The following is a 24,575-nucleotide window of genomic DNA, read 5'->3' on the forward strand; positions in this document are numbered from 1 at the left end:
GAAGGTTGGGTATAAGCCACCCAAAGTACACTGGGACTTCTCTAAACGTTAGTTTCAGGGACATAAATCTGCTGAGAAATACTTGTTCAATAATTAAGCCTTTCTTGTTGCTTAGCACTGTGCTCAATGTTCTTATGTTTGTTCAAGGACTTCCCTTTCCTCAGAGGACTTTCTCAGAGGACTTCCCTTCCCATTGGATATTTCATTCAATTTTTCTTTTCATCAGCATTGTAATTGCCTGAGCTGACTAGCATAGGTTGATTTTACCCCAAGCCAAAACCTGTCTTTACATTTTTAAGAAAAAACTGTGCAAAAAAAACCCTCTCTGCAAATTTCTATTTATGTGAATTATGAAAGGAATAGATTATGAATATAATTAGAAGGTTCATTACTTTAGAGACCCATAAATATTTAAGCTTCTGTTTTTATATATTAACAGCAGAAATAACCTTTCCTCACATCTCCATAAAAGCCTTAAATTTCGAGAAAGCAATCAACAAACTAAATTTAAGTAACATTTCCCTAAAATTTTCATTGGCAGCCTCAACCATCACAAGAACAGCTAACAGATGACACTCCTTGCATAGCCCAGTGATCCATATTCATAACAATACACCTGTCTAAAGAAGTCTAGCCTCTTGTAAGTCCTCCTTTCAGATATTTAACAATACACAAAAGACGTTATTGCTATACCTAAAATTTGGCAAAAATCACAGAAATCAAAGAATCACTACGCTTGGAAAAGACCTGCAAGATCATTGAGTCCAACTATCAACTAACACCACCACTAAACCACGTCCCACAATGCCACGTCCACATGTTCTTTAAACACCTCCAGTGATGGTGACTCCACCACTTCCCTGGGCAGTCTGTTCCAGTGCTAATGGAACTAAATGAGAAGTTATTCTAAGAACTACAGTAGTATAGAATATGTCAAGTGAAACAGAAGTTTGACAGTCTTACTTGAATGCCATTTGAACCAAGTGTGCCAAAACATCTTGTGCATCCACAGTAATTCGGCTAAGATCTCGGTCTTGCTTTATGAAATTCAGTAATTCAGATGCATTTGCCATCCAAAAGGCAAGGGCTCCAGCAATATTCTTCTGTTTCTGTAAGTAGAAAGAAGCAAGAAATAATATACGGAAACAGTTTTCTGATAAAGCACGGAATCTTAAAGTCTCCAAAAGATAGACCAGTACCGTTTCCCATTTCACCAAACATGTCTCAGATACCAGATATTTGCAAAGTGTTTATATGTAATATTGCAATTGCTGTAACTGGTAAGTTCAATTTTAACACTTTCACTGAACATACAAAATTCTGTTAAATTGCCAATAGCCATATCAATAAAGCCACGGCATAAGCATCTAGTTATATAGGGCTAAGAGCTTAGCGGAATGCAGTATCTGGTAATCTGTGCACTTTTAAGCGCATATTCACTACTGCCCACTGCCACCCTGATACTGCGCTCACTGGTTTTGATACCAGGTGATTCAGTATCGTGTACTGATCTATCTCACCATCTCCCGACCACAAATGCCAGGCCAGGCAACCTCAGATGAAATCCAAAGAATAGGAACCACAAACAACAAAAAAAGAAAATAAAGGGAAGAAAAAGAACTTTGGTCATTTCATATTCACATTGAAGTGCGTTAAGCAGAAATTATGGAATGCCATAAAAGTTGCAAAGTCAAAAAAGGATTTTAGTACTGCATGTTCCAGTTGCTGAATGAGTGTTATGAACTGTTCAAGTCCAGCTGTTTGAGTATTGTATTTTGATATGGAAGCAGCATGAGAAACTGAGCTAAGCCAACATAGCTAGGATCAGTTCCCAGCAATATATCCTACCTGATCAACCTGGTCTACCTCCTGGAGAAAAACGGACGAAGGAAATCAAACAGAATAGAAGAAAGAAACTTGTGAACAATCATGACAGCTTTAGAAATCAAACACTAAATATGAAGGTACAACACTTATGTTCACAGTTATACACAGATGCATTGATCAGTAGCTACGCTGCAACTGAGCCCCTTCTAAAAAAGTAATTATTTTAACAGGACTAGTAGCACAACAGCTAAGAACTGAAGTGCGCAGGTCACAATTAATTCAAGGAATGCCCTACACTAGTTGACATCCCAGACTAGTTGGTTATTTCATACTCAGTGCACCACAGAAACCCCACAGAACTTTTTGCGGGCAACGGGGTAACTAGCCATCTAAGTAACAGATCCAGAGAGCTATATGCCCATGCCACTGAGGTGAAGACAATGTATAAACAAACACAAAGGGGGACTGAAAATCCCCACCAGAAAAAAAAACCACAAGCAAACAAAAAAACGTAAAACACCTAGGACAGATTTAATACATGGCTTTTCAATTAAAGAACAAAAAAACTGTTTTAAACAACAAAAGAGAGTCAAATGAAATACCACACTAAGCTTCTTAAATGCTGGTACATAAAAGCTACACTGAGTTAAGCAAACAAGAAAACCACACCAGATACATTTGTCTGATTATTTAAAACTGAACTCTCAATTCTTTTGGCTTTCTATTCAGATCACTCTCCCCCATCTGCAACACAGTGAGCTTAAGTGCAAAATTTGAGGTGTTATTTGCCGTTACCATCGTAATTTTAATTAGAGCTCAAAAAAACCAAATTGCCACTGCTTTTTTGTTTCTTCCCCCTTTCCAACAAAGGCACTCTGAACTGACTGAAGATGTGTTGGCACAGAAGGAAAGGAGATACTCCTTCTACAAACAAATGTTGAAATTTGCAGAGGATCAGAAATGCCACAGAAGTATTTGGAAAAAAATGAGGATATAAAAAAATTGACTTTTTTTTGTATGAATTAAGTTTTTATTCCTAGATTCTTATTGAAAGCACTGAGCCTTCTCATAGTTCTCTCCAATTTTACCCCTATCCCATATGAAGTCTTCTATACTATTTACATACACTAATGCAAAGACTACAGAAAGTCAAACATAATTTGTTAGCAAGTACTCCTTGAGTAATTTCAGAAAGCTATCAAGTCTCCTTATGATCTAGAGAGGCAAAATCAGGATCTAAACAACTTATGTTACTCCCAGTACAGAACAAGAGTTTGTGCACCTTCCCTCTACTTCTGTTCTGGGTGCTTCTCTCCCCTTGCCTCCCATCTGTCTTCTCTGTCTTTCACACCCTCAGACCTCTTTCAGTGCATATGTGCTTTACAGTCAAAATATACAAAAAAAGCTATTGTGATACAGCGAGTTATTACATGGTAATTTAACTGAGGCAACCATCAATATAAACATTCATTCTACAGCCTAGATGAAGTAATTTGACTTAGCTTAGCTATTGCTGTTTATACTCCACTAACATAGGTCCAAGTTAATGACATTTTCCTCATCAAGCTTTAGAAATCAATGCATTTCTTTGTCTCCAAGCCATTAGCCTTCAAATTCACTGAAGTTCTACTCTTTCACCACATTTGTAATTCTCCCCCTTTCCTCCAGCTTCTTCAGCATGACATTTTGAAGAAACTTGGGAGGAATTTCTTCTATCTCCAACCCTCTCCAGTTTATTTTTTTGCAACTAGGTAACATCTTTCACAAACCACAAATGCAATTACCACTTCCTTGTTGACACCTTCCCTAAACTTTAAGTTGGAGACCAGCTTGCAGCTATAGAGATGCAAGGCTGTAGAAATGGCCTTTCAAAAAGGACAGTCCAGACGAACACCGGGCTTTAACACTTTCATGATACGATTAGCAAGATTATATAAAATATGCTTGCTTGCCACAGCCACAAGGCTGAACTTGTTTTGGGAAATCCTTCCCAGTGCTGTAAATTAATATTTTCAGAGATAATCTGTTTTCTAGCTTTTATCTGTTTTCTTTTGTGAAAACTGATGTTTGAGCCTGCCTCTTTAGTATCTTCTAGCAGCTACATGGTTATCCATTTTAGTTCAACACAAAGAAAATGCAGAGCTTTATCTTTGCTTTCCCACTGTACCCATCCCTTTAACCCCAAATCTTTTTGGGGTCATTGTTACTAGTTTACATTAGTTATATAAACTAAGTCACTTTCTTTGATTCAGCCCTGTAGCTTCTGGATTATATTCAAAGCCTATCCTTTAATTGTTTACTTTCCATTTGCCCAACTAAATTGCTTATGTTTAGGCTCTTTGCATTTCACGTTCTGCACTATTGCCAGTCTCCCCTCTGACTTGAGCAAAATCACTCTTCCACAGCCTGATCGTTTTCTATAGCTGAATATTAAACTTTTGATACCATTTCAATTTTATCAAATATTCATTTACCACAGCATCAAGCCTCAACACAATGTACTAGTTCTTCACTTCATATTCAAACCACCTTTCAACCACCCATCAGCTTCAGAACATACATGAAAGGCTAGTCTCTGTTTTTTTACTGTGAAGTGCCTTCAACACTGGCATTTTCTCCCATTCTCTCTTGTGAAAGGTGGGAGCCTGTTGTAACTGTTTACAGAACTGTCTAATTCTAACATTCTCCCTACTGAAAATTACACTAAATCTTTCCAAAACCTGAACAAAAGCTGAACAGTTTTGGTTTGCTGTGACCTTCATGCCACTCTCTTGTGGCATTATTTACTTTCCTCTTTTCCCTTAATCAACCTGTTGTGTAAAACTTGCATCGTAAATTCTCTAAAGCAGGACTGATTCGTTTGTTATACTTGTACAGTGCCTAGTGCAGCAGGGTCCTTGCTGTATACAGGCTATTATGGCAGTACTTTTCGCAATGAACATGTGTGTTTTAATAAATATAGAAATACATTTTAAATTTTTCCTCTAAGAAAAACCTGCAGACAAAGAAGTTACAATAATTAACTAGTTAGGAAGGATACCTGAACTAGCACTCCGTTCTCAGGAAATGACCATTACATTTTATCAACAGTTACACAATGCAGGGTATTGTCTAATTGCACAGGCAACCCAGTGGATCTTATCCTGCATTCCTACACAAAATGGAACTCCCCCTGTGCTTCTGTGGAAGTCTTGCACATGTAATAGCAATAGCATCAGATAAAATATTGGAATGTTTGAGGACTTGCATTTCTCTTTGTAAAGCAATTGTGTGGGCTTAGTTCAAGAAGTCTAGTTTTATTACCATTCTTGCAGTTACAAGAAGTTGTAGAAGTAATAGGATCAAAATTCAAAAGTCACGTTTCTTTTTAATACGTTCACTTCAAGCATCAATCAGTGCAAACAACTGCTATCTATATGATATTCTTTAATAAGCACATACAACTTGTTTCACAAGAGCTCATACTCAGAAATGCTTGCAAAGACCTTACCTTCTAGAAAACAGATGAATAACTTCTTGTCAGAGAACACACCTTTAGAGCAACAGCCCCTCCCTAGCCTCCCACACTGCTGAGGAGAGAGTTTCTTACCAGTCATATTATTCATTGACACAAAATCAAACCTTCACATGGACAGTCAACGCAGGTATTAGTCTGACCCTTAACAACAGTTGGTTAAACACTAAGAAAAAGACTGAGAAGGTTACTAGATAATCTACACCATGTATTTAATTCCCTTGACATGTTTTTGTAGAGAAACTCACCTGTATAACTCCTTCCATCATGTTCACCATCTTGTTGACAATCGCAATGACTTTGTGAGTACGCTCAGTAGGAGTGATGTCAGGTCTGTACTGGCTTGACAATACATACCGACATGTCATATACAAAACATACGTGGGTGACAGCTTAAAATGAACTGTGGAGCTATTTGTGTAATTTATAATGGCAGACAAGAAGGCATCTTCAGCTGTAGAGGGAAAAAAAAACATGTCATAAAGCCAAAGACAGAAAGAAAATTAAATACAACAATTTAATAACTTGGGGCACAAAGGACTTCTTTTTGGAGGAGGAGGGGGAGAGAGGAAGCAACATACGGGAATCTGAACTCTAAATTAAGTGTCCATTATGTACTACAGTCACTCCAGCACAGTAACACCACACTGCTATATAAAGCTAGAAAATCTGACCATTAGGAAACATTTCTCTACTATTTCCTATCTCTTTGCTGAAAATTTACATCTTCAAGGTAACAGGAAAATGCAAGATTTCTCTTGTCCATTCTATTCCTACAAAGTTCCCTTATGACAGGGAATTTTATACTAATAAAAATCTGTCTTTGCTTACTCACAAATCTGTTTATTTTCCAGTATCTGAAGTCTGGACAAATCTCTGGTATGATTATTTTTCTACCAGATCTGAGACCTTAAAAACATGGTGTATTAGGTTTGCGTGGCAGCGCTTTGGTAGCAGGGGGGGCTACAGGGGTGGCTTCTGTGAGAAGCTGCTAGAAGCTTCTCCTATGTCTGATAGAGCCAATGCCAGCAGACTTCAAGACGGATCTGCCACTGGCTAAGGCTGAGCTAATCAGCAACAGTGGTAGCGCCTCTGTGATAACATATTTAAGAAGGGGGAAAAAAACGGGAAACGGCAGCCGGAGAAGAGAGGAGTGAGAATATGTGAGAGAAACAACTCTGCAGACACCAAGGTCAGTGAAGAAGGAGGGGGAGGAGAGGCTCCAGGCGCCGGAGCAGAGATTCCTCTGCAGCCCGTGGTGAAGACCATGGTGAAACAGGTTGTCCCCCTGCAGCCCATGGAGCTCCATGGTGGAGCAGATATCCACCTGCAGCCCGTGGAGGACCCCACGCTGGAGCAGGTGGATGCCTGAAGGAGGCTGTGATCCTGTGGGAAGCCCATGCTAAAGCAGGTTCCTGGCAGGACCTGTGGAGCCGTGGAGAGAGGAGCCCACGCTGGAGCAGGTTTGCTCGCAGGACTTGCGATCCCATGGGGGACCCACGTTGGAGCAGTCTGTTCCTGAAGGACTGCACCCCATGGAACGGACCCATGCTGGAGCAGTTCGTGAAGAACTGCAGCCCGTGGGAAGAACCCACGTTGGAGAAGTTTGTGGAGAACTGTCTCCTGTGGGAGGGACCCCACGCTGGAGCAGGGGAAGAGTGTGAGGAGGAAGGAGCGGCAGAAAAAACGTGTGATGAACTGACCGCAACCCCCATTCCCCGTCCCCCTGCGCCGCTCGGGGGGAGAGGTAGAAAATCGGGAGTGAAGCTGAGCCCGGGAAGAAGGGAGGGGTGGGGGGAAGGTGTTGTTTTTTTAAGATTTGGTTTTACTTCTCATTACCCTACTCTGATTTTGATTGGTAATAAATTAAACTAATTTCCCCAAGTCAAGTCTATTTTGCCCATGATGGTAATTGGTGAGTGATCTCCCTATGTCCTTATCTCGACCTACGAGCCTTTTCCTCATACTTTCTCTCTCCTGTCCAGCTGAGGAAGGGGAGCGAGTGAGCAGCTGTGTGGTGATTAGTCCGGCTGGGCTTAAACCACAACACATGGGGACCAAGATAACAAAAAATTAAGTTTAAAATGAAAATTTAAACTTAATCAGATTTCATATAAAATGGATTTTGACCAAGATGCAATCTATTATCCAAGGAATGGAGAACTGTATAGAAGAGAATGAATTCAATGTACTGTTGAGAAGGTGGGATTAACAACTTTTTCACAGTTAAATTTGAGTATCTGAAGATAAAGAGTTGAAATCTAATTAGAATTAGATATGCACGAACCCGTCCCAATATCTGAAGTGTCTCTGCACCCTCCCCAACAAAATCAATTACTGGATTAGCTATCATCTGTTCAGTCATTATTTTTTCAATGTTTACTTAAATTACCTTTAAGTTTTCAAACTGACCGAAATATTACACTATGGAAAAACATGTCAACAGGTTAGTGTTTATAACTTCACAATTTACTCACAGCTTTCCCTGAATTCAATACTGGCAGGTAGTATCAGTTCTGGTCCATGGGCATCCTGAGGTCTAAAGAAGATGAAAATTGAAACACACAATCAACATGGCTGATATTAATTCCACTGCAAAATGACAGATTTCTCCAAATACACTGGTTCCAAATGCTGACACAACATCTTTTCCCAGAATGATCCTTTTTTTACCTTTCCTCTGGAATCATTCAAGCTATGTTTGCCCACAACACAACAGATCAAAATACAGACTTGAACTGTGGAGTCTGTGTTATTAATGAACATCTTCTTCTGCGCTGTCTGGCAGACTGATAGGATCAGTTTGCCAGCTGCCATTGACAGGATTCAAATAACAAATTATTCATGGACACATGAAAGAAAGCAAACGAAGCTTCACCTGAAGCATTTGCTCGGTTACAACAAATGTACTTTGCGATCTTTAATGCTCTCAAAACCGATGAGAACTTGGTCAACTTATTTGTCCTTTCTTCTGGTAAGGAGGAAAAGGAGGTAAAATCTAGCCCCTACTCTCACCCGGTTGTCGCTATGCTATCTTAAGAAACAGCAGTTGTTCCATGAGCCCCAGAACTATGGCCTTACTTAAACTGACTGCAGCTCTCTTTCTTATCAGTACCTATTAGAGAAGTCACAGAGGAGAAAAATGAACAGAAAATTGATTCTTCTGGTGTCTGCAAAAGGTTAAGCATAGTTGTCATTCCTCCCTTAAGCAAAAGGATTAATTGGGCTGTTCTCTGTAGTTAGGCACCCATTGTTAGGAAATATGTAAAAGCTTAACATTTTCTGCATGCAACAGCCCTATTTAACCACATGTAACACAATAGGTAGCTTTCTACCTTCCCCAGCAACTTTGATAAAGAAAGGAATGTAATATAATTATATAAGCCTCATTATCCTGAGAAAAAAGCAGAAAAATTTTAGTTATGCCACAAAGCAGAGATAGGACACTGAAAGCATGTACTTGGCCGTATTTGACAATCTTTGCCTTTATTCAGCTATCTCCTGTAGTAAAAATTCAACAAGACAACTTTGAAGGCTGATGTCCAAAGATCTAAACTTAAATTTTAACATATTCGATCAAAAAACTAAGGGTTTTGGGTTTTATGTTTTTTTTTAAAAAAAAAAACAACTTGCAAAACCCTAAACTAACAGAGAACTCAGTTATGCCACCTAGATAATGCTTTATCATTAAAAAAGAGCTCAGCAAAACAAAGGGGTTTTTTGTAAGGAATGTTAAAATTAGGTACCAGGTTAAGTGCCTGCATTCCATTAACACCACTTATATATCACTATTCTCATTTCCAACCAAACACATTTTTAAGAACTCCTGAAGGCTACCCAAGGCAAAAAATGATCTTTTTTTTTCTTTTTGATTATATGGTTGCTCATGCTAATTGAAGTCAGTTATCTAACAGGGTTGTATGACCATAATCCTTAACTAAATAGTCATCATCTTTTATTTCACAGAATCACATTGCAATCAGAACCATATCCAATAAGTTAATTGGGGTTATGGTCTCAGATTTCAAATTTTGTTTCTTCTAGAAACTAGAGAGGAAAAAATAAGGCAGCCAAGTTCTAATCTTTGGTCTTCAACCCTTTCAGGGAGTGGCTGAAAGAAGTCCTATTTGCCTTATTATTCACCTTTGAACAGCTTTGATGTACACACACAAGAACAGGAGGACACTTAGAACAGAGGTGGACTAGTTGTACAGTAACAAGAACCTGGAACTGCTCAGTGAAGATTATTTGGTTTTTTTAAACTAACATAGCAGTTACTTCACTCCATGAGTACTGTCCTTACAGTTCACAAAACGAGACCAGAGTATCCCAGAGGAAGCCTAACTAAAGATTCACGAAATAGATCCACAAAGGGAAAGAATCCAGTTTACTTCAGCAACTCATTGCCTGGCATTTCCTAATTAGACAGCCTGACTTTGCTAATTTGTTAATCTCACCACAGTGAATATATCTGAAAAACGCATGTGATAGAAATGTGGTATTTAGATAAGTAACTCTCAATGTAATTACACAACACATACTGTATATATGTAAGACATAACACAGAAATAAAATATCAATGTCAATGCTGGTGATAAAAAAAAAATCTCTGCAATTGTAGCTGTCACAAATCTAAGTGCAATTTGGATGCCTCTCAAAACATTTTCTGCACGCAGGTACCAAGGTGAAAAAAACCCCTGTGTATAGTAACAGTAAGACTACTATGTGTATTCTCTTCAGAAGGAATTTTAAAAGTTTTAAAAAACAAAATAAAGCCAAGATGCAGCTCACAGATGCCGAAAATAGGCAACTACAGCACAAGATAATCCTCTTTATAACACGTGCTCTTGCTGAAAGGCAGAAATACAGAAATTTAATAAACTTCATACACATACAAATGCATAGCTACAACTCAAGAAATATTAACAGTAGGAGCCTCAAGAACTTCTGACAGGCTATAAAAAGTTCACAAGGAAGTTTTCTTGATCTTTTATGAGAGAGCAAAATTAGTTAAAACAGTAGTAACTCAACAAGGAGTTAAATCTTCAACAACCTTAATAAAAACAGTTCTGAAAGAGATGCTCAAGATGCTCAGGCACTCTAACAAGAGAGTGCAGAGTAGAACCAAGCTGTATTCGACTGTAATTTCACCAAAAGCATTTAAAAGATGTCCCTGCTACAAAACACTAGAACATCAGGAATTCAGTTCAGGTGGAAGTACAGTTTTCTGCCCTTTTTTTCTTTTTTCTACTAGTCACACCTCTGAACTCTGTTTTCTGTCTAGTGAATAATAAATCCACCTAAAGTTACTAGAAGCTTCATACTAGAAGCTTTACAACTTGAACCACTGCACTTTTTAACCCTACAGCACATTCACCTTACCATTCATCCATTTATCATAACGGTTCATCTAAATTTAAGAGATGATTTATGTAGACAGGAAAACAATCTTGTATTTTTCTTAAGATTTGAAAAAAATTCTTTTCACAGAATCACTGAGGTGTGAAGGGATCTCTGGAGATCATCTGGTCCAACTTCCCTGCTCAAAACAGGGTCAGCTAAAGCAAGTTGCTCACAACCTTGTCCAGTCAGGTTTTGAGTATCTTCAAGGATGGAGACTCCATACCCTCTCTGGGCAATCTGTTCCAGTGTTCAATCACCCTTCACAGTAAAGAAGTTCCTCCCATTAGGTATTTATACACATTGATAAGATCCACCCTGAGCCTTCTCTTCTCAAGGCTATGTAATTCCACCTCTAGGTACCCAGTCATTCTTCTCATAAATATGTTCTTTTTATCAGAACTAACCAAGACATTGGACTCCAAAGAAAAAAACTATCGCACAGAAGCCTAAGTTGAAAGGGACCTCTAGAGATCATGTGCTCCAACCTTCTGTTGAAAGCGGGGCTTTATCCAGAGCTTTGTCAAGCAGAATCTTGAAAATTTCCAGTGAGGAAGATTCTACCAGTTTTCTGGGCAACATATCCCAATGTTCATTTGGTCTCACAGTAAAGATTCCTCCCCCCCGCTCCCTATACCCAGACAATTCTCCCCTGAAGCAACTTCTGCTCACTGCTTCTTCACCTGTCAGCCAGCATCCTTGTGATGACAGCACCTCCATCTTCTCTATAATTACCCTTTTAGGTATTGGAAGATTATGATTAGATCCACCCTGAGCCACTTTCTCTCTAGACTGAAAAAACCCAATCCCTTCAACCTTTCTTCATACATCGAGTTCTTTAATCCTCTCATCATCTTGGTAGAGATGTCCCTTCACAGGACTGTTGCCAGTTTTTCAATCTCTCTCTTGAACTGGGGGCACCAAAACTAGACACAGTATTCCACATGTGGCCTAACATGAGCCAATTAAGAGTGGGATAATCACATCCCTTTATCTGCTGGCTGTGTTCTTGCTGATGCAGCTCAGGACATAGTTTGCCTTCACTGTTGCAAAGATACATTGCTCAGTCAAGTTTAGCTTGCTGTACACCAGGACCCCAGGTTCTTTTCAGCAGAGCTACAATCCAAATAGTCAGACTTCAGCTTACATTGCTCTTGGCATTTTCTGTCTCATGTCCAGGACCTCACATTTACTTTTGTTAAACTTCATGCAATTCTTGTTGCATAGGTCTCTTCTTTGTGGCTTATTTGCTGTCCTTTAAGTTTGGTATCACCCACAAACTTGGTGAAGACGCATTCAATCCTGTCACCCAGATTGTTTATATAGTTACTGAGCAGTATCAGATTCAACATTGACCTTGAGAAACTCAACTCGTGACCAGCTGCCAAGTTAAACTTTGAGCCATTAACCATCACCCTTTCAGCCTGGCATTTTAGCCAGTTTTCCACCCATCTTGCGGTGCACTGATCCAGACCATATCTTATCAACAAGGGAGATTGTGTCAATGCCTTGCTAGAATCAGGTACACAGTATGATGCCTGGAGCTCTTCCCTCATTAACTATGCAAGTAGTTTCATCATGGAAGCCAGTCAGGTTGGTCAAGCATGATTTATCCTTAGTAAATCCATGCTGTCTTTTCTTAACCGCTTTCTTGTTCTTTGCGTGCCTTGAAATAGCTTCTGTGAGGACTTGTTCTACAGTTTTCCCAGGGCCTAAGTTAATGCTGATGGGTCTGTATTTTCTGCATCTTCGACTTTGTCTTTTCTGTAGATGGGTGTAGTATTTGCTCTTTTCCAGTCATTCAGTACCTCTGATCTCCACGACCTTTCAAAGATGAGAGAGTGGCTTTGCAATGATGTCAGCCAACTCCCAGCATCTTTGGATGCATCCCATCAGGTATAGAGACAATGTCTGAAGCAACGTTAATATTAAAAGACATTGTCTAACAAGGACTTGAGTCCTTTTGGATGGGCACAAACTGAATTTGAACAAGGTATTATGAATACATGGAGACTGAATAGCAAGAAAATGGCTTACAATTTGAAGTCAGTGTTTTCCACAATGGCTTTGGAAACAAACTGAATATGCAGAGCATGAAAAGCGTCATTCTGTACCTGACAAAAGGGCCTATGAGCAAAATGGGACACCTATGAGCAAAAAAAGGGATACCTAATTACAGCCAATAAATCATAAAAGCAAAAATCATGAAGGAGGTGTTATATGTATTTACAAATTACATAACTTCAAGACAAGTATTCAGAGGTAGCTAAAATTCTTGCTCACAAGACTTGCCAACAACAGTATGGTAGAAATAGGAATGACCTGGTTATTTCTGTCTCCAGAGTAAATCACATCATCTTGCCACTGACAAATGAAAATTTCAAGTAATTGTACTTTTGTTATTAAAAGCATTTCATATGACATGCCTGGCCACAAATCAACAGTGGTGTGGCACGACTTGACACGACTATCAGTTTGGCTTTACAAAAAGAGAACTACTACTAACAGAATATTGAAGCAAAGGAATAATTTTTTTTAATATTCTGAAGTTTTTTGCTTTGGTTGTTAATCCTGGGTTTTATTTGGAGTGAGATCTCAAAGAAAATCTCATTTTCCATAGGGAAAATCAGGTAGTTTAAAATATTTTAACACACTGCTTGGTGTATCAGAAAAATGTACCCAGTTTTTTCCACTATGAGAAGTAACAGATTACACGTTTCCTACCTGTTTTCCTGTCTGCGGTAATCTTGCTGCTGTTCTATTCTAATCATTGGCTTCACCATTCCTCGTTCGGCTGTGCTGGATGCTGATGATGTCCTGTCACCATCAAGCCTGCTGGTGCTCTAATTCAAAACAGCAGGACAGGTGTTTAGCTTGCAAACATTGGATTAGCCAGTATTTGTGCCTGGCACTATTAAAATGAAGTGTCAATTTGAGGATTGGAAAGAGATGGGAAAACAGAACAGAAGAGTACAGCACAGAATCCAGCAGCTCAGCAGGTATTTTCACCACAACGAATCATCGAAGAGCACACTTGCAATTCAGAAGATGACAACGGCCAGCAAGGAACAGCTATTTGTTAATGTGTTGCCAGATCATATAATGAAAATTTCAAATGTCTTTATTTAAAAGTTGCATAGTTATCAATACAAACTAAGAATGAATTGTTAATGAAAACTTTAACTAAGAGACAAAGTTAAACATATTAACAGGTTTAAAACTGGCTATGCTCCCCTACCCTGCGCTTCTGCAATAGCTCCAAGTGCTTACATTATTGATCCATGCCGTAACTTACCCTGTTCTTAAGGAAAGTCTGATCTGCTAGACAGGACATAATTTTCCAAGACAAGAAGTGGCAAAACTATGAAATTTTTTTACGTACAATTTCATTTGATTTCTTTCAGTGTCACAGGCTCCTTAATAGGAATTGTTTAATTTATGATTTCCGATTATATCAAACCCTATCAGGAAGGGGAAAAAAATGCTGCTTTAAGCAGCAAAATATGTAGCAATTATTTTTCAGTATAAACAGTTGAAAACAAAACATCAGTAAAATATGAAGTGTTTCCATGTTTCCTAAGAAATTTCTAGGACTAAATAATTTGCTTTGACACAAGAAAACCTGCCAAAAAGTGCATCTCAAAACAAGAGTTTGAACAAAATAGTTTTTTCAGTACTGCCACGCTAATCCACGAATCACTTTTTATCACCAGGTCTCAGAGAACTTTCATTGAAGTTATTGCTACCCCTTTTCCAAATAGAAAAGCAAACTCCTAAGAGAGACTGTAAGAAAACAAATGATTCATCAGTGACTTAAGAGGATGTCATGCACATTCTCAAACAGTACAACTCAAAAAAAAAATTTTTCCCAAGCTTCCCTAAATACTAAGATATACTAAAAGTGTTTTTCTATAATATTATCAGAAACTCCAATTCTGAGCAGTTTCTCTTTTTCCTTCCGAAATGTCACTAAATAAATTCCTATCAATCAGAGGTGAAGAATGCATCCAAGATAAGAGAAAGTATTGTCACAAACAAAGCTACAAACAACGGAGAAAAACTGAATCAGAAGTCTGTAGTAAGAAAAAAAAAAAGATAACAAATACATTCAAATCTATCGGAGTATTATTAATACCTACACTGCCACACCAATATCACTAAATTTCTTTACAAGTGTTTCAATTTGATAACAGTAGAAACAAAACATAAAAGGAAATGCATTTCTGGGAAGACTACTACATTTCATACTGCTGAAATAACTCATTCTCTCATTTCATCTGAGGTGTGTGATCATAGCACTAAGAAAGGCATTAACTATTGTGTCATTTTACTCTATTTGCTCTTGGAAAATGCAACTCTGGCACAGAATTTATTAACAGAAACACACAGTGCAGAAAGAGAGCAAGAAAAGATCATCACTTCATAAAATCTTTATGACTGCAGAGACAGCTTGTTTAGTTAATGTGTGTACAAAAGGAGCTCTACTGAAGTCAAAAGTCACATCCATTAAATTTTAAAAGCCTAGTTAAATTTAAATTGAACATGCTTTCATATTTTATATAAAACATTTATTTACCCTATCACAGATGACAATGTCAAATGCTGCGTACATGAGAAAATTATGTATCAAGTCTAATATGAAGCTCTACCTGCATGTAATCTGCCTTCAATAGGTCAGTTTGGGGAGAAACTATTCCCTTTCTAAAAAAAGTTACTGTTCTTGGTAACGAATGCATGCCAAAACCTAATACAAATTTAAACAGAATAGTTGGATAGGTGGGGGGGGGGGCGGCGCGCAGCATGGGTTATCATGTGCATTTCCACCCCAAGTCCATCCACAACAGGAAATGGCTGGGGAGAATGATGAACTGGCCACACTCACCAAATACTACTGATGTTATAATTTTGACCTAACTTACACATAATCTTTTATTATTTATTATTAATTTAGTCATAATTTAGCATACCTTGCTTGCTGGTAATGCTGTTCCACTGTGAACATCTCCCTCCAGATCAAATGTGGTTTCCTGAACAGCTCTGAAAGCAAGATAACATTTCAAATACTTTTTAGAAATTATATTGTTCAACATTTAACAAACGAGGAACAGAGTAGCTAAAATTAGTAAATTAAAATTCAAGAGGTATACCATAAGCCCAATCAATATTCACTTTTAAAAACACTGTATCATTTCTTTACATAAAAACACTACGAATATTTATACAGCTAATTTCCTCTGGAAAAAACAGATTCTTAGTTACATTTTTTTCCTAGTCAAGCAAGAAAATATAAACATAAATATACATAAACATAAATAATATAAAATAAAACCACACAAAAACATGTTCAAGGTATTGTATTCACTGTAGTAGACTTGCTACAATTTTTTGCTCAGCTCTTCAGTACTAAGTGTAAAAAAATCTTGAGAATGTAAATTGTTTTTAGTAATGCATTTTATTATCTGCTTATTCTAAAGATTTTAAAAAAAATTTTGATTGTCCAAGCTGCAATAGCCCTTTGCCAGAGATTTTGCTGTCCAGGTAAAGCTCTGCAGTAGTACAGTGCTTTGCAGTTGACTATGTAAACCTGACAAGAGCATTTGTTTATTGATCTGCATGCTAGATACAGAATGAACTCCGGATTTAAGCAGAAATGTGACAGTTAAATGACTGGAGGTCTTCCTGCAGACAGGTCCTACAACAAGCACACAGTGTACTTCCACATTAAAATAAAATGGGGAAAAAATAATAATGGTTAAAGTATACAGCTATATTAACTCAGCAGATTAGCCAGAAAAGCCTCTTTTCCTAGGTATCCTTCATTCATCTCCAAGCCAATTTGTTTCTTTTCTAAACCACAGCATACTACAATAGTACTCTCATTTGGACCCAGAGAGGATGGAAGATATGATGTATTTTATTCCATGCTATATAGTCAGATTTTAAGATTTTTTTTCTCCTGAATATTTCTACAGCCACTGAACAGAATACCTGAGCCTCTACAAGTCACTAAACCCATAATCAGTATTTTTATTATGGACCTATCAAAAACATGAACATACAGAGAAACAACAGGATGGACTTCTGGACTGTGAGCCCTTGCAACACAAAGTGGAAGGTAAGTAATCACACTGTAAAAAATGGTTGCTATATTGAGACATTTAGTTCCCTATCTTGACAGTCATTTCGTGACTACCCTACTTAACTTCCAAATCCCTCTAGAGGAATTTTAAAAGTACCTGAGAAAAAACTAAAACCAGGCTCTTTGAAAACATTCAGCTAATTCTTCACTTTTCCTGGAGGTTGGATGAATTTTTAAATACATTAAAATAAGGCATTCCACTGTTTTTAACACAGAAATGAGCTTCAGGAAAACTTGTCTGAATACTTCCTAATGAAAAAGACACTTGCTAATCCTAGAAGAAATCACAAGGTGGAGCTCAAGTATTGAAATAGTTATTATATATTTAATACTTAAAAGCAGCTACTCAGAACTCATTTAAAGTCATACGCTAGTCATAGGCCATTTACGATGCTCTCGTTCTCTATTTTTTCTAAGGCTTATCCCTTCACCTCAATGGGAAGAAAATAAATCGTTGTACTCACCCAGGTTTGTGTCTTGGACCTTTGACCATAAGACTCGCATCGATAGGTCTTTTAGGAATAATATGGTCCTGAGTGGGATCCACAAACTTAAACACATGAGATGACCCAAACTGAACTTTCATTCCACTCTGCAGCATAGTGGTTTCTGAAATACGCTGACCTTCCACATAGGTTTCGGCATCAATGCTTCTCGGTGTTACAGTAACAACTCCATCCATATTAGTGAGGTCACAATGATGAGGCTGAATTCCTGGACCAAATAACTGGAAATAGAATTAATTAACATCGAATAAACTAAACTATGCTACAGAAGAAATTAAAACAAAAAGATTGAGCTGCAGCTTTCCCTATTTACAGACTAGTAACTTAACTTTGCTTGCTTATGAATTTAACACAGATGACTGGTACATAAAATTAGTTGAGTTCAGAACTGTTTTCTTCCACTTACTGTTTTGATGTGAAATCTCACAATGCAAGTATTTACAAGTCAACTAACTGCACTGACGTGGACCCAGGGTGCTACAGGAGACTCCCTGGCATGAATTTCATACAACTATGCTTATTTTATACATTTAAGAAATCCTACCTCACTCAAAGGGGTTGAGACTAGGACTTGAAAGCCATTAAGCAGTTATTGTAACACTGATACATACCATTTGATCCGGTGACAAAAAAGAACACCTCTTTTTAAATGATGAAACCCTTACTTTCTTCTTAAAGCAAAGGGGAGGAAATAAAATAAATCAAAGTGTTCTGACCATTAACATCAAATTGCAGCAATATTTTACCCTTCTAGCTTTGAAGAGTTACTTATCCGCTCTTTGTTAATATGAATCTGAGAAGAAAGTCTGAAATAACTGTTAAAAGAATTAAATAGTAAAATTTTCTGTGAATCTTGAATCAATTTCCACAACTAAACATAACTGACCGAAGATCACATCAGTTCTCTTATCTGAGTCTACTTTATTTCCCCCATACCTGAATGGAATTGTCATCAAATTTTTCAGTTCCAACTTCAGTGACACTTAACTGTAGACGATAGAGCTTTGGTTTATCTCTGGAGTCAGAACCATCTGTACAACAAATGACAAATATTAATTAGCAAGTTGTTAAGGCTCACACAATATTTCTACATTATTGCGACTTAGTTCAAAGTAGCAACATTCACCAAAAAAACAACTGAGTGACATTCTTTGAAGATTTATTGGGAATTTAGTAGTTGTAAAAACATGAAAAGTAAACAGAGCCCATGCAACAGAGCGCCTGTCTTCTGCAAGTGCAGAGCACAAAGTAATCAAGGACTACTATCTTGAACATACTTTGAAAGAGTGCTCTATTTCCTTAGTAGTGTAAGCAAAATAAACAACAACAACAACAACATTTATAGATCTTACTAAAAGCACAGATTATCAGCAATATCTACTGTCAGGTGGCCAACATGCCAAACTGTTTTCTCTTCACCAGATACTGAAGTAGGGCAATGTTAAAAGAGAATCTTACAAAATGTTTATCTATGACAGCTTTAGTCTTGATACACAGCACTTCTGGCCTTATCTTTATAGTCCCAGTGACCTATATTTTCATCTTGCAGATAACGAGGTCAAAGACAAAGTTCGTCTTCCTCCTCCCCCCAGAAGTACATATTGTCCAAACAGAATAAAATTAACAAGATACGCTGGATGCAGCACAGGATTTAGCTGCTGCCTTCACAGGCTAGCACTGATGAGTTTTGGCATACATATAAATCCTCCCCACTCCCCAGAAAATACTGCAACTTTTAATACTATCAGATACTAAATTAATACTGTCACTTCTGACTTCTCTCCAATTTTTCCTCCAGAGGGAGGATGCAAAAAAGGGAGGCTGCATGACAAAGAACGTGTTACCTGTGGACATGAACAATTAATTTAAGTCATCCCAAAAAGGCATGAGAATGCATTACTAAGACCATGGCACATACAGTGATACTGTCTCCTATAGGATACTAGTCATCTTCAAATTTTACATAAAGGTCAATGTAAACAGAACCTCCATAAATCTAATTGTAAACTCCTAGCATTACTACCAGGACCTGTTTATTAAAGTCAGAATGCATGCCATTTAACCATAAAATTTCACTTAAGTTTATGAAACCCTCTATCAATCCTTCAATGAACAGTATTTAAAGAAATCAGAGTCAACAGCACAGAGAAGACTTAACAGTTAAGAACTACACACTGACTAAAACCAGAAGACACAAAGAAAGGAAGACAACAGTATAAAAGAACAGAAAATACAAAGTGAATGGAAGGGGGATGAATCCGGCTATCAACGAAGAATGATACCAACAGAGTTTTACACGATTTTGACACAGGAAAAATTATAATAGGTGCCCCTAGTAGTAAGCTTCTCTTAGGGGTGTTACGATGTTATAGGGACATTAAGACATCAGGCAAAGACAGACCATAGACTAGAACTATAAATACCAAAGTTAAGTTCTGATACTATAGTAATATCCAGTTATTGAACATATTTAGAATCACTACCATAACAGTAGTAGGTCATCCATCACCAAAAAAAAGTATTAAACGTAAGAGCACTCAGTCCTCTAAACATTTTTCAGGTACAGGGATAAGCCTTTTATTAAATCCCAATATATGAGTCTATAGAGACATACATCTAATATCACTGTACCATAAAACAGGTAATGCTTATACAGTATCTTCAGCAATTTAAATTGTGTGCAGTTATTAATACTTGACAATGCTAATCAGAAATTATATGGCTGCATCTTCAATGTCACCAAACGCAGACATGTAATATGCTACTGAATACTTTTGGCTGCTTACTCCCAATCCTCTGGATTGTTATGTCATCTCTCCACAACTTCTACGTCAAAAGCTAAAGTACCTCCTTCATTTATTTATTTATGAATCCAAAAGTCAAACATTTCCTCCTTCTACCCACATCCCAGTTTAGTAACAGTGGCTCACAAAAGATACAAGATTCAGTTTGGAGGCAAGGACCCTTAATTCCATACGTAAAAACACTAGAATTTCAAAAGCCAGTGACATAAAAATCAGGGCTAATTATCTTGGGCTTTTGTTCTTAATTTCTTATGGCACTTTCTCCTAAGCCCTTTATATACAGATTAGAGAACAGGCTTTACGGTCTAGTGATTTCACCTCTATACTAAACGTACTTCCCCCCCCGCCCTGTACTTTTTCGTTTTTGACATCGTAAAAGAAAACCAAAACTTTAAAATACTCCTACATATTTCTGAAATATTCTGTAAAATACATGATAAAATATTATGTTTTTCAAGTGGTTAATTGAGGTAACTTCTGGATCTCATTCCCGAGTTCAGCACTTGTGACTAATCAATGAATACCAAGTTCCCACTAATATACATTTACCTCACACCACTGTATATCCTCAATATTTATGCATGTCATGGAAAATGTGCTTTCACATAAGAAAGTTATTTTAGGATCACGATGTCTCTGCTGAGGCAAATTAAGACTTTTTTGTTACACTGGACATTCCAGAGAAACAAGAAAAAAAAAAACCAACCAAAACCAAGCTTACTTTAAAACCATAGCACTAGTTACAAACACTTTTTTTTATTTCTGAGGAAAACAAGAAAAATTCAAGGAGTTACTGGAAGTTACTTGGAGCACACATGTAATCATCCATCAGTAAAAGCCAATTCCTACAGTAAAAGGGATCTTAACCTTTAAGAGAACTACTACAAATTCTAAAAAGGACGAAAGGCCTTTCTGTTCTGGGTGAGGGAACGAAGGTTGCCTTATACTACAATGTAAAGTCTTGTATTTCCTGTTTTTCAACAGCTGGAAGCTCACCTAAATGTTGTTTGGAATGCATTCCTCATACCTCACTGCAGTGGGCTACAGATTCTGCCATACCTATGGGAAAGCCCTGCTCCCCAAACCAAGACAGTCCAAGAAGGCTGTTCTCAGCCTCTAAGAACCAAGCTTTGAAGACTTCTGATGGTTCAGAAAGGCAATACGTAACAATCTAAGTCATACGACTTAACGTCCAGAATTTGTGAGGGGAAAAAAAAGGGAGTAATGTATCTGGGTTTCTTACCTGACACAACTATAATTTTCTTTTAATTCAGAAATTTGAAAGGTCAAAGTTCTCAGAAAGATAGGCATTAATAAACAATACAGAAGAAGCAGCAAGAGGCATAAGTGAAATGTATGAATTCTATACAAACTTGTTCGGTTTATATACGTGCATGAGTAAACTCGTGGCATGGCAGAAAGATGGCCTGTATTCTATTTATGAAACCCATGGGTGAACAACATTAGCAGAGCCAAACAGGTGCAGAAAATGTCTAGTGTTTTGGGTTTTTTTAAGCTTAGAAAATTGAATTGGAACACGCCTCCCAGACACAAGCTGAAGAAGCAAGAACTATGATTCCAGAGACCAAGTTAGCCACTACTGCATACATTAAACTTAATTATCTACCTGACAGAGCTTTTCCTGGTGACATCACATGAGGGTTCAAATAAACTTGGTACAGTTTGCATTTGTAATAAATTTCACAAGTCATTTTCCACCCATGACAGAAGTACACATACAAAGATACATATACATCTGTACATACTGCCTATTGCAGATTGAAAACTTGCGTTTCAAGAGGTAACCCTCAATCAGAAAGCAGACCTTATCACCAAAGACCAGGCAGGAAACAGTGATTTAGAAAAAAAGGTTTTTCAAAAAACACTAAAGCATGTAAATGTACAGTAAAAACCACTATAAAACACACAGTGTAGAGTAAAAAGATGCACAGTATATTACTATTCACCTACAGTCACTAGTGGAATTGTTTATGTAAAACCTGTGAAAACTGTGGCTTTCTATCACTTTCCATGCTAAGGATGCAATACAAATAGATCTCATGACTGAGTTTATGCAGTTACGAGTCAACATTCACACTTCAAATAGCAGTGTTATAAAAAAAACCCAACCAAACAAACAAAATCCACCTGTGTAGTGAACAGAAGTGAATAGTCACTGTAAGAATATCAACTCAGTGACTCATAATACAAGTGTAAATTTTTTTAACAACAGAAAAAGACAAGACAGGCCTCCCTTCATGGATATATATTTTAAATGCATTACTTGACCACTAAAAGTTCAACACTACACCACTTTGAAGATGATAATTTCAATTGATTTCGCTAATCCAGTGCTTGAAACAATGCTGGGAAATAATATCGACTTAAAATTAGACTAAACCAAAAGATGAAGATCGTATCATAGAAAACAAGTAAGCCCAAAGTTGAACAAAAACGTCCACATAAGGGACTGCACCTATTGATTTAAAAATTAGTTAAATCCACGTTTGAAAAGCAGCGGATCTCCTGCACAAGTTCCTGAGTGTTAAGAGTTTAGACAGTGAGACGTTTAAGAGATTGGTGGGGCAAATTTGAAATACAATGTCAAATTCAGGAGATAATTCTGCTCTTAAATTTCAGACAAGATGTGCGCTTCCAGCAGAAAGAGCCAATAGTAAACATTTTTGGTAAAGGAAGATTCAGTGAGGAATGTGACAGACAACAAAGCTCCTCTTCGAACTAACATATAAAAGTGTTACCACATACCATACTGCAGTTCTGTTCTTAAAAGAAGGCTGGCCAGGGAAACCACCCTGGCCAAGGCTTTCAAGCTTCTCCAACCTCCTGCAACCCTTTCTGAGTTGTTATACCTGCATGTTCTCAGCATCTCCCATTGCTGTCAATTCTACAGCTCAGTTTTGTTTTTTTGTGATTAGGCAGGGAGAAAAGCCTTAAGGTTTTACCTTTTTTTTTTTTTAAAATGCTTTATAGTTTTTATCTGAGGCTCACAGGATAAATCTCAGAGGCTCACATCCTAAAAAACAGCTTTTTGTCATTTTTCTCAGCCTTCAAATATTCTGATTGAACAACTGAAGTTAATAACACCCCTGAACTCATCAGCAGCCATATTCACAGATAACACAGACAGTATCAGCTATTCAAAGTGCTGCTGTATCTCACTTCAGTCTATCCAGTCTATTTCTACTACTATCAGATTCATCTCAGTTTATTGGTTCATTTACATGACTCAGAAGACAGAGACAATTGCTGACTGCCACATTTACAGCCACAAGCTACTGAAGCACATCCTCTACCGTACTGTGCAGAATCTGATCTTCAGTCTATAAAACAGTCATACAACCAGCAACGTCAGCAGCTGTGAAGAAGTGGAAAACGGGACATACTTCCAGTAGCAACACTGAATTTGTGCAATTGCACAGGGCATGAAACTGAAGTGTGCCAGGTTCCTCTGCAAGAATATAAACAGCCAATGTTTTGACAGAAGGACACCTCTACAGGAGTTATTTCTATAATAAATACAAGTATCCTGAAATGCATTGTTCCAAAGAGACAGACTGGAATCCAGAGTTCTAAGACCTCTTTTTCATACTGAGATAAAGAATTAAGAAACTGTAGTATTTTTTTTCCAGTAAGATGCAACGAACTTTCAAGCTTTCTATTCAATGTCAGGTGTTCCTGCAGAGCTCATCTATGCTTATTAGTTCAGCACACTCTACAGAACTTTTCTGCTCTCTGGAATAATGATGTTAATGAAATGGAAGTCTGAATTAATCAAAGAGTTAAGCATTGGAGGCATAAGTTTGAACAGAGTTCTTTAAACCCCAGTATTGTACTCCACAGCCATGAAAGGGTGAGCAACACTGAGAGACATATAGTACTTTTATAGCAGTCTAGAAAATAAAATGAGGAAACAGATGCTAAAAAACCAAGAAAAGGAAAAAGTATTTTGGTAGACATTTCATGATGAAGAAGAAAATAGCTTTATATTCTTGTCTATTTGCCCAAACCAGGACGTATCTGCACATTACTCTAAACTCTAAGGAGACTCAAAGATCCATAAAGATTTACAGGTTAGGTTATCAATTTCAAATGCTGCAGATAAAACTGAACAAGACTCAACTGTCTAATATGGCTAAATCTCCTTGATGTTCATGTTAGACACCACCACAAACCAGGCAGTAGAAATACCAAAGGATACTACGGAACACCACAGAGCAAAAAGTGAGGTCACTTTACCAGTGGTCCAAACACTATTTCACATAAAAATCACCACCGATTTCATCCACTCATCAACAAGGTCAAACACTGAAAAGCACAATTAAGTTCCATGCCATTTACCCAATTCACTTTTTAACTATGAATTC

General features: G+C 37.5%; 1 protein-coding gene across 7 annotated transcripts in view; it reads right to left on the minus strand.

Annotated features, from left to right (window-relative positions):
- Positions 1-24,575, minus strand: part of AFDN (afadin, adherens junction formation factor) — a 133,106-nt gene that overhangs the window by 56,204 nt on the left and 52,327 nt on the right. For 4 of the 7 annotated variants that reach the window (XM_059835838.1, XM_059835836.1, XM_059835833.1 and 1 more), the window contains 7 exons: positions 18,323-18,417; positions 17,345-17,607; positions 15,709-15,778; positions 13,466-13,584; positions 7,819-7,880; positions 5,590-5,795; positions 964-1,109 (listed from right to left, as the gene is read on the minus strand). In XM_059835838.1, coding sequence (XP_059691821.1) covers positions 964-1,109; positions 5,590-5,795; positions 7,819-7,880; positions 13,466-13,584; positions 15,709-15,778; positions 17,345-17,607; positions 18,323-18,417 — 961 coding nt within the window. Of the gene's footprint in view, positions 1-963; positions 1,110-1,848; positions 1,870-5,589; positions 5,796-7,818; positions 7,881-13,465; positions 13,585-15,708; positions 15,779-17,344; positions 17,608-18,322; positions 18,418-24,575 lie in introns of all 7 variants that reach the window. The other 3 variants (XM_059835835.1, XM_059835832.1, XM_059835834.1) reach the window with 1 other exon arrangement.

Source organism: Gavia stellata, chromosome 2 (assembly GCF_030936135.1).
Source record: "Gavia stellata isolate bGavSte3 chromosome 2, bGavSte3.hap2, whole genome shotgun sequence".
NCBI classification, from domain to species: Eukaryota; Metazoa; Chordata; class Aves; order Gaviiformes; family Gaviidae; genus Gavia; species Gavia stellata.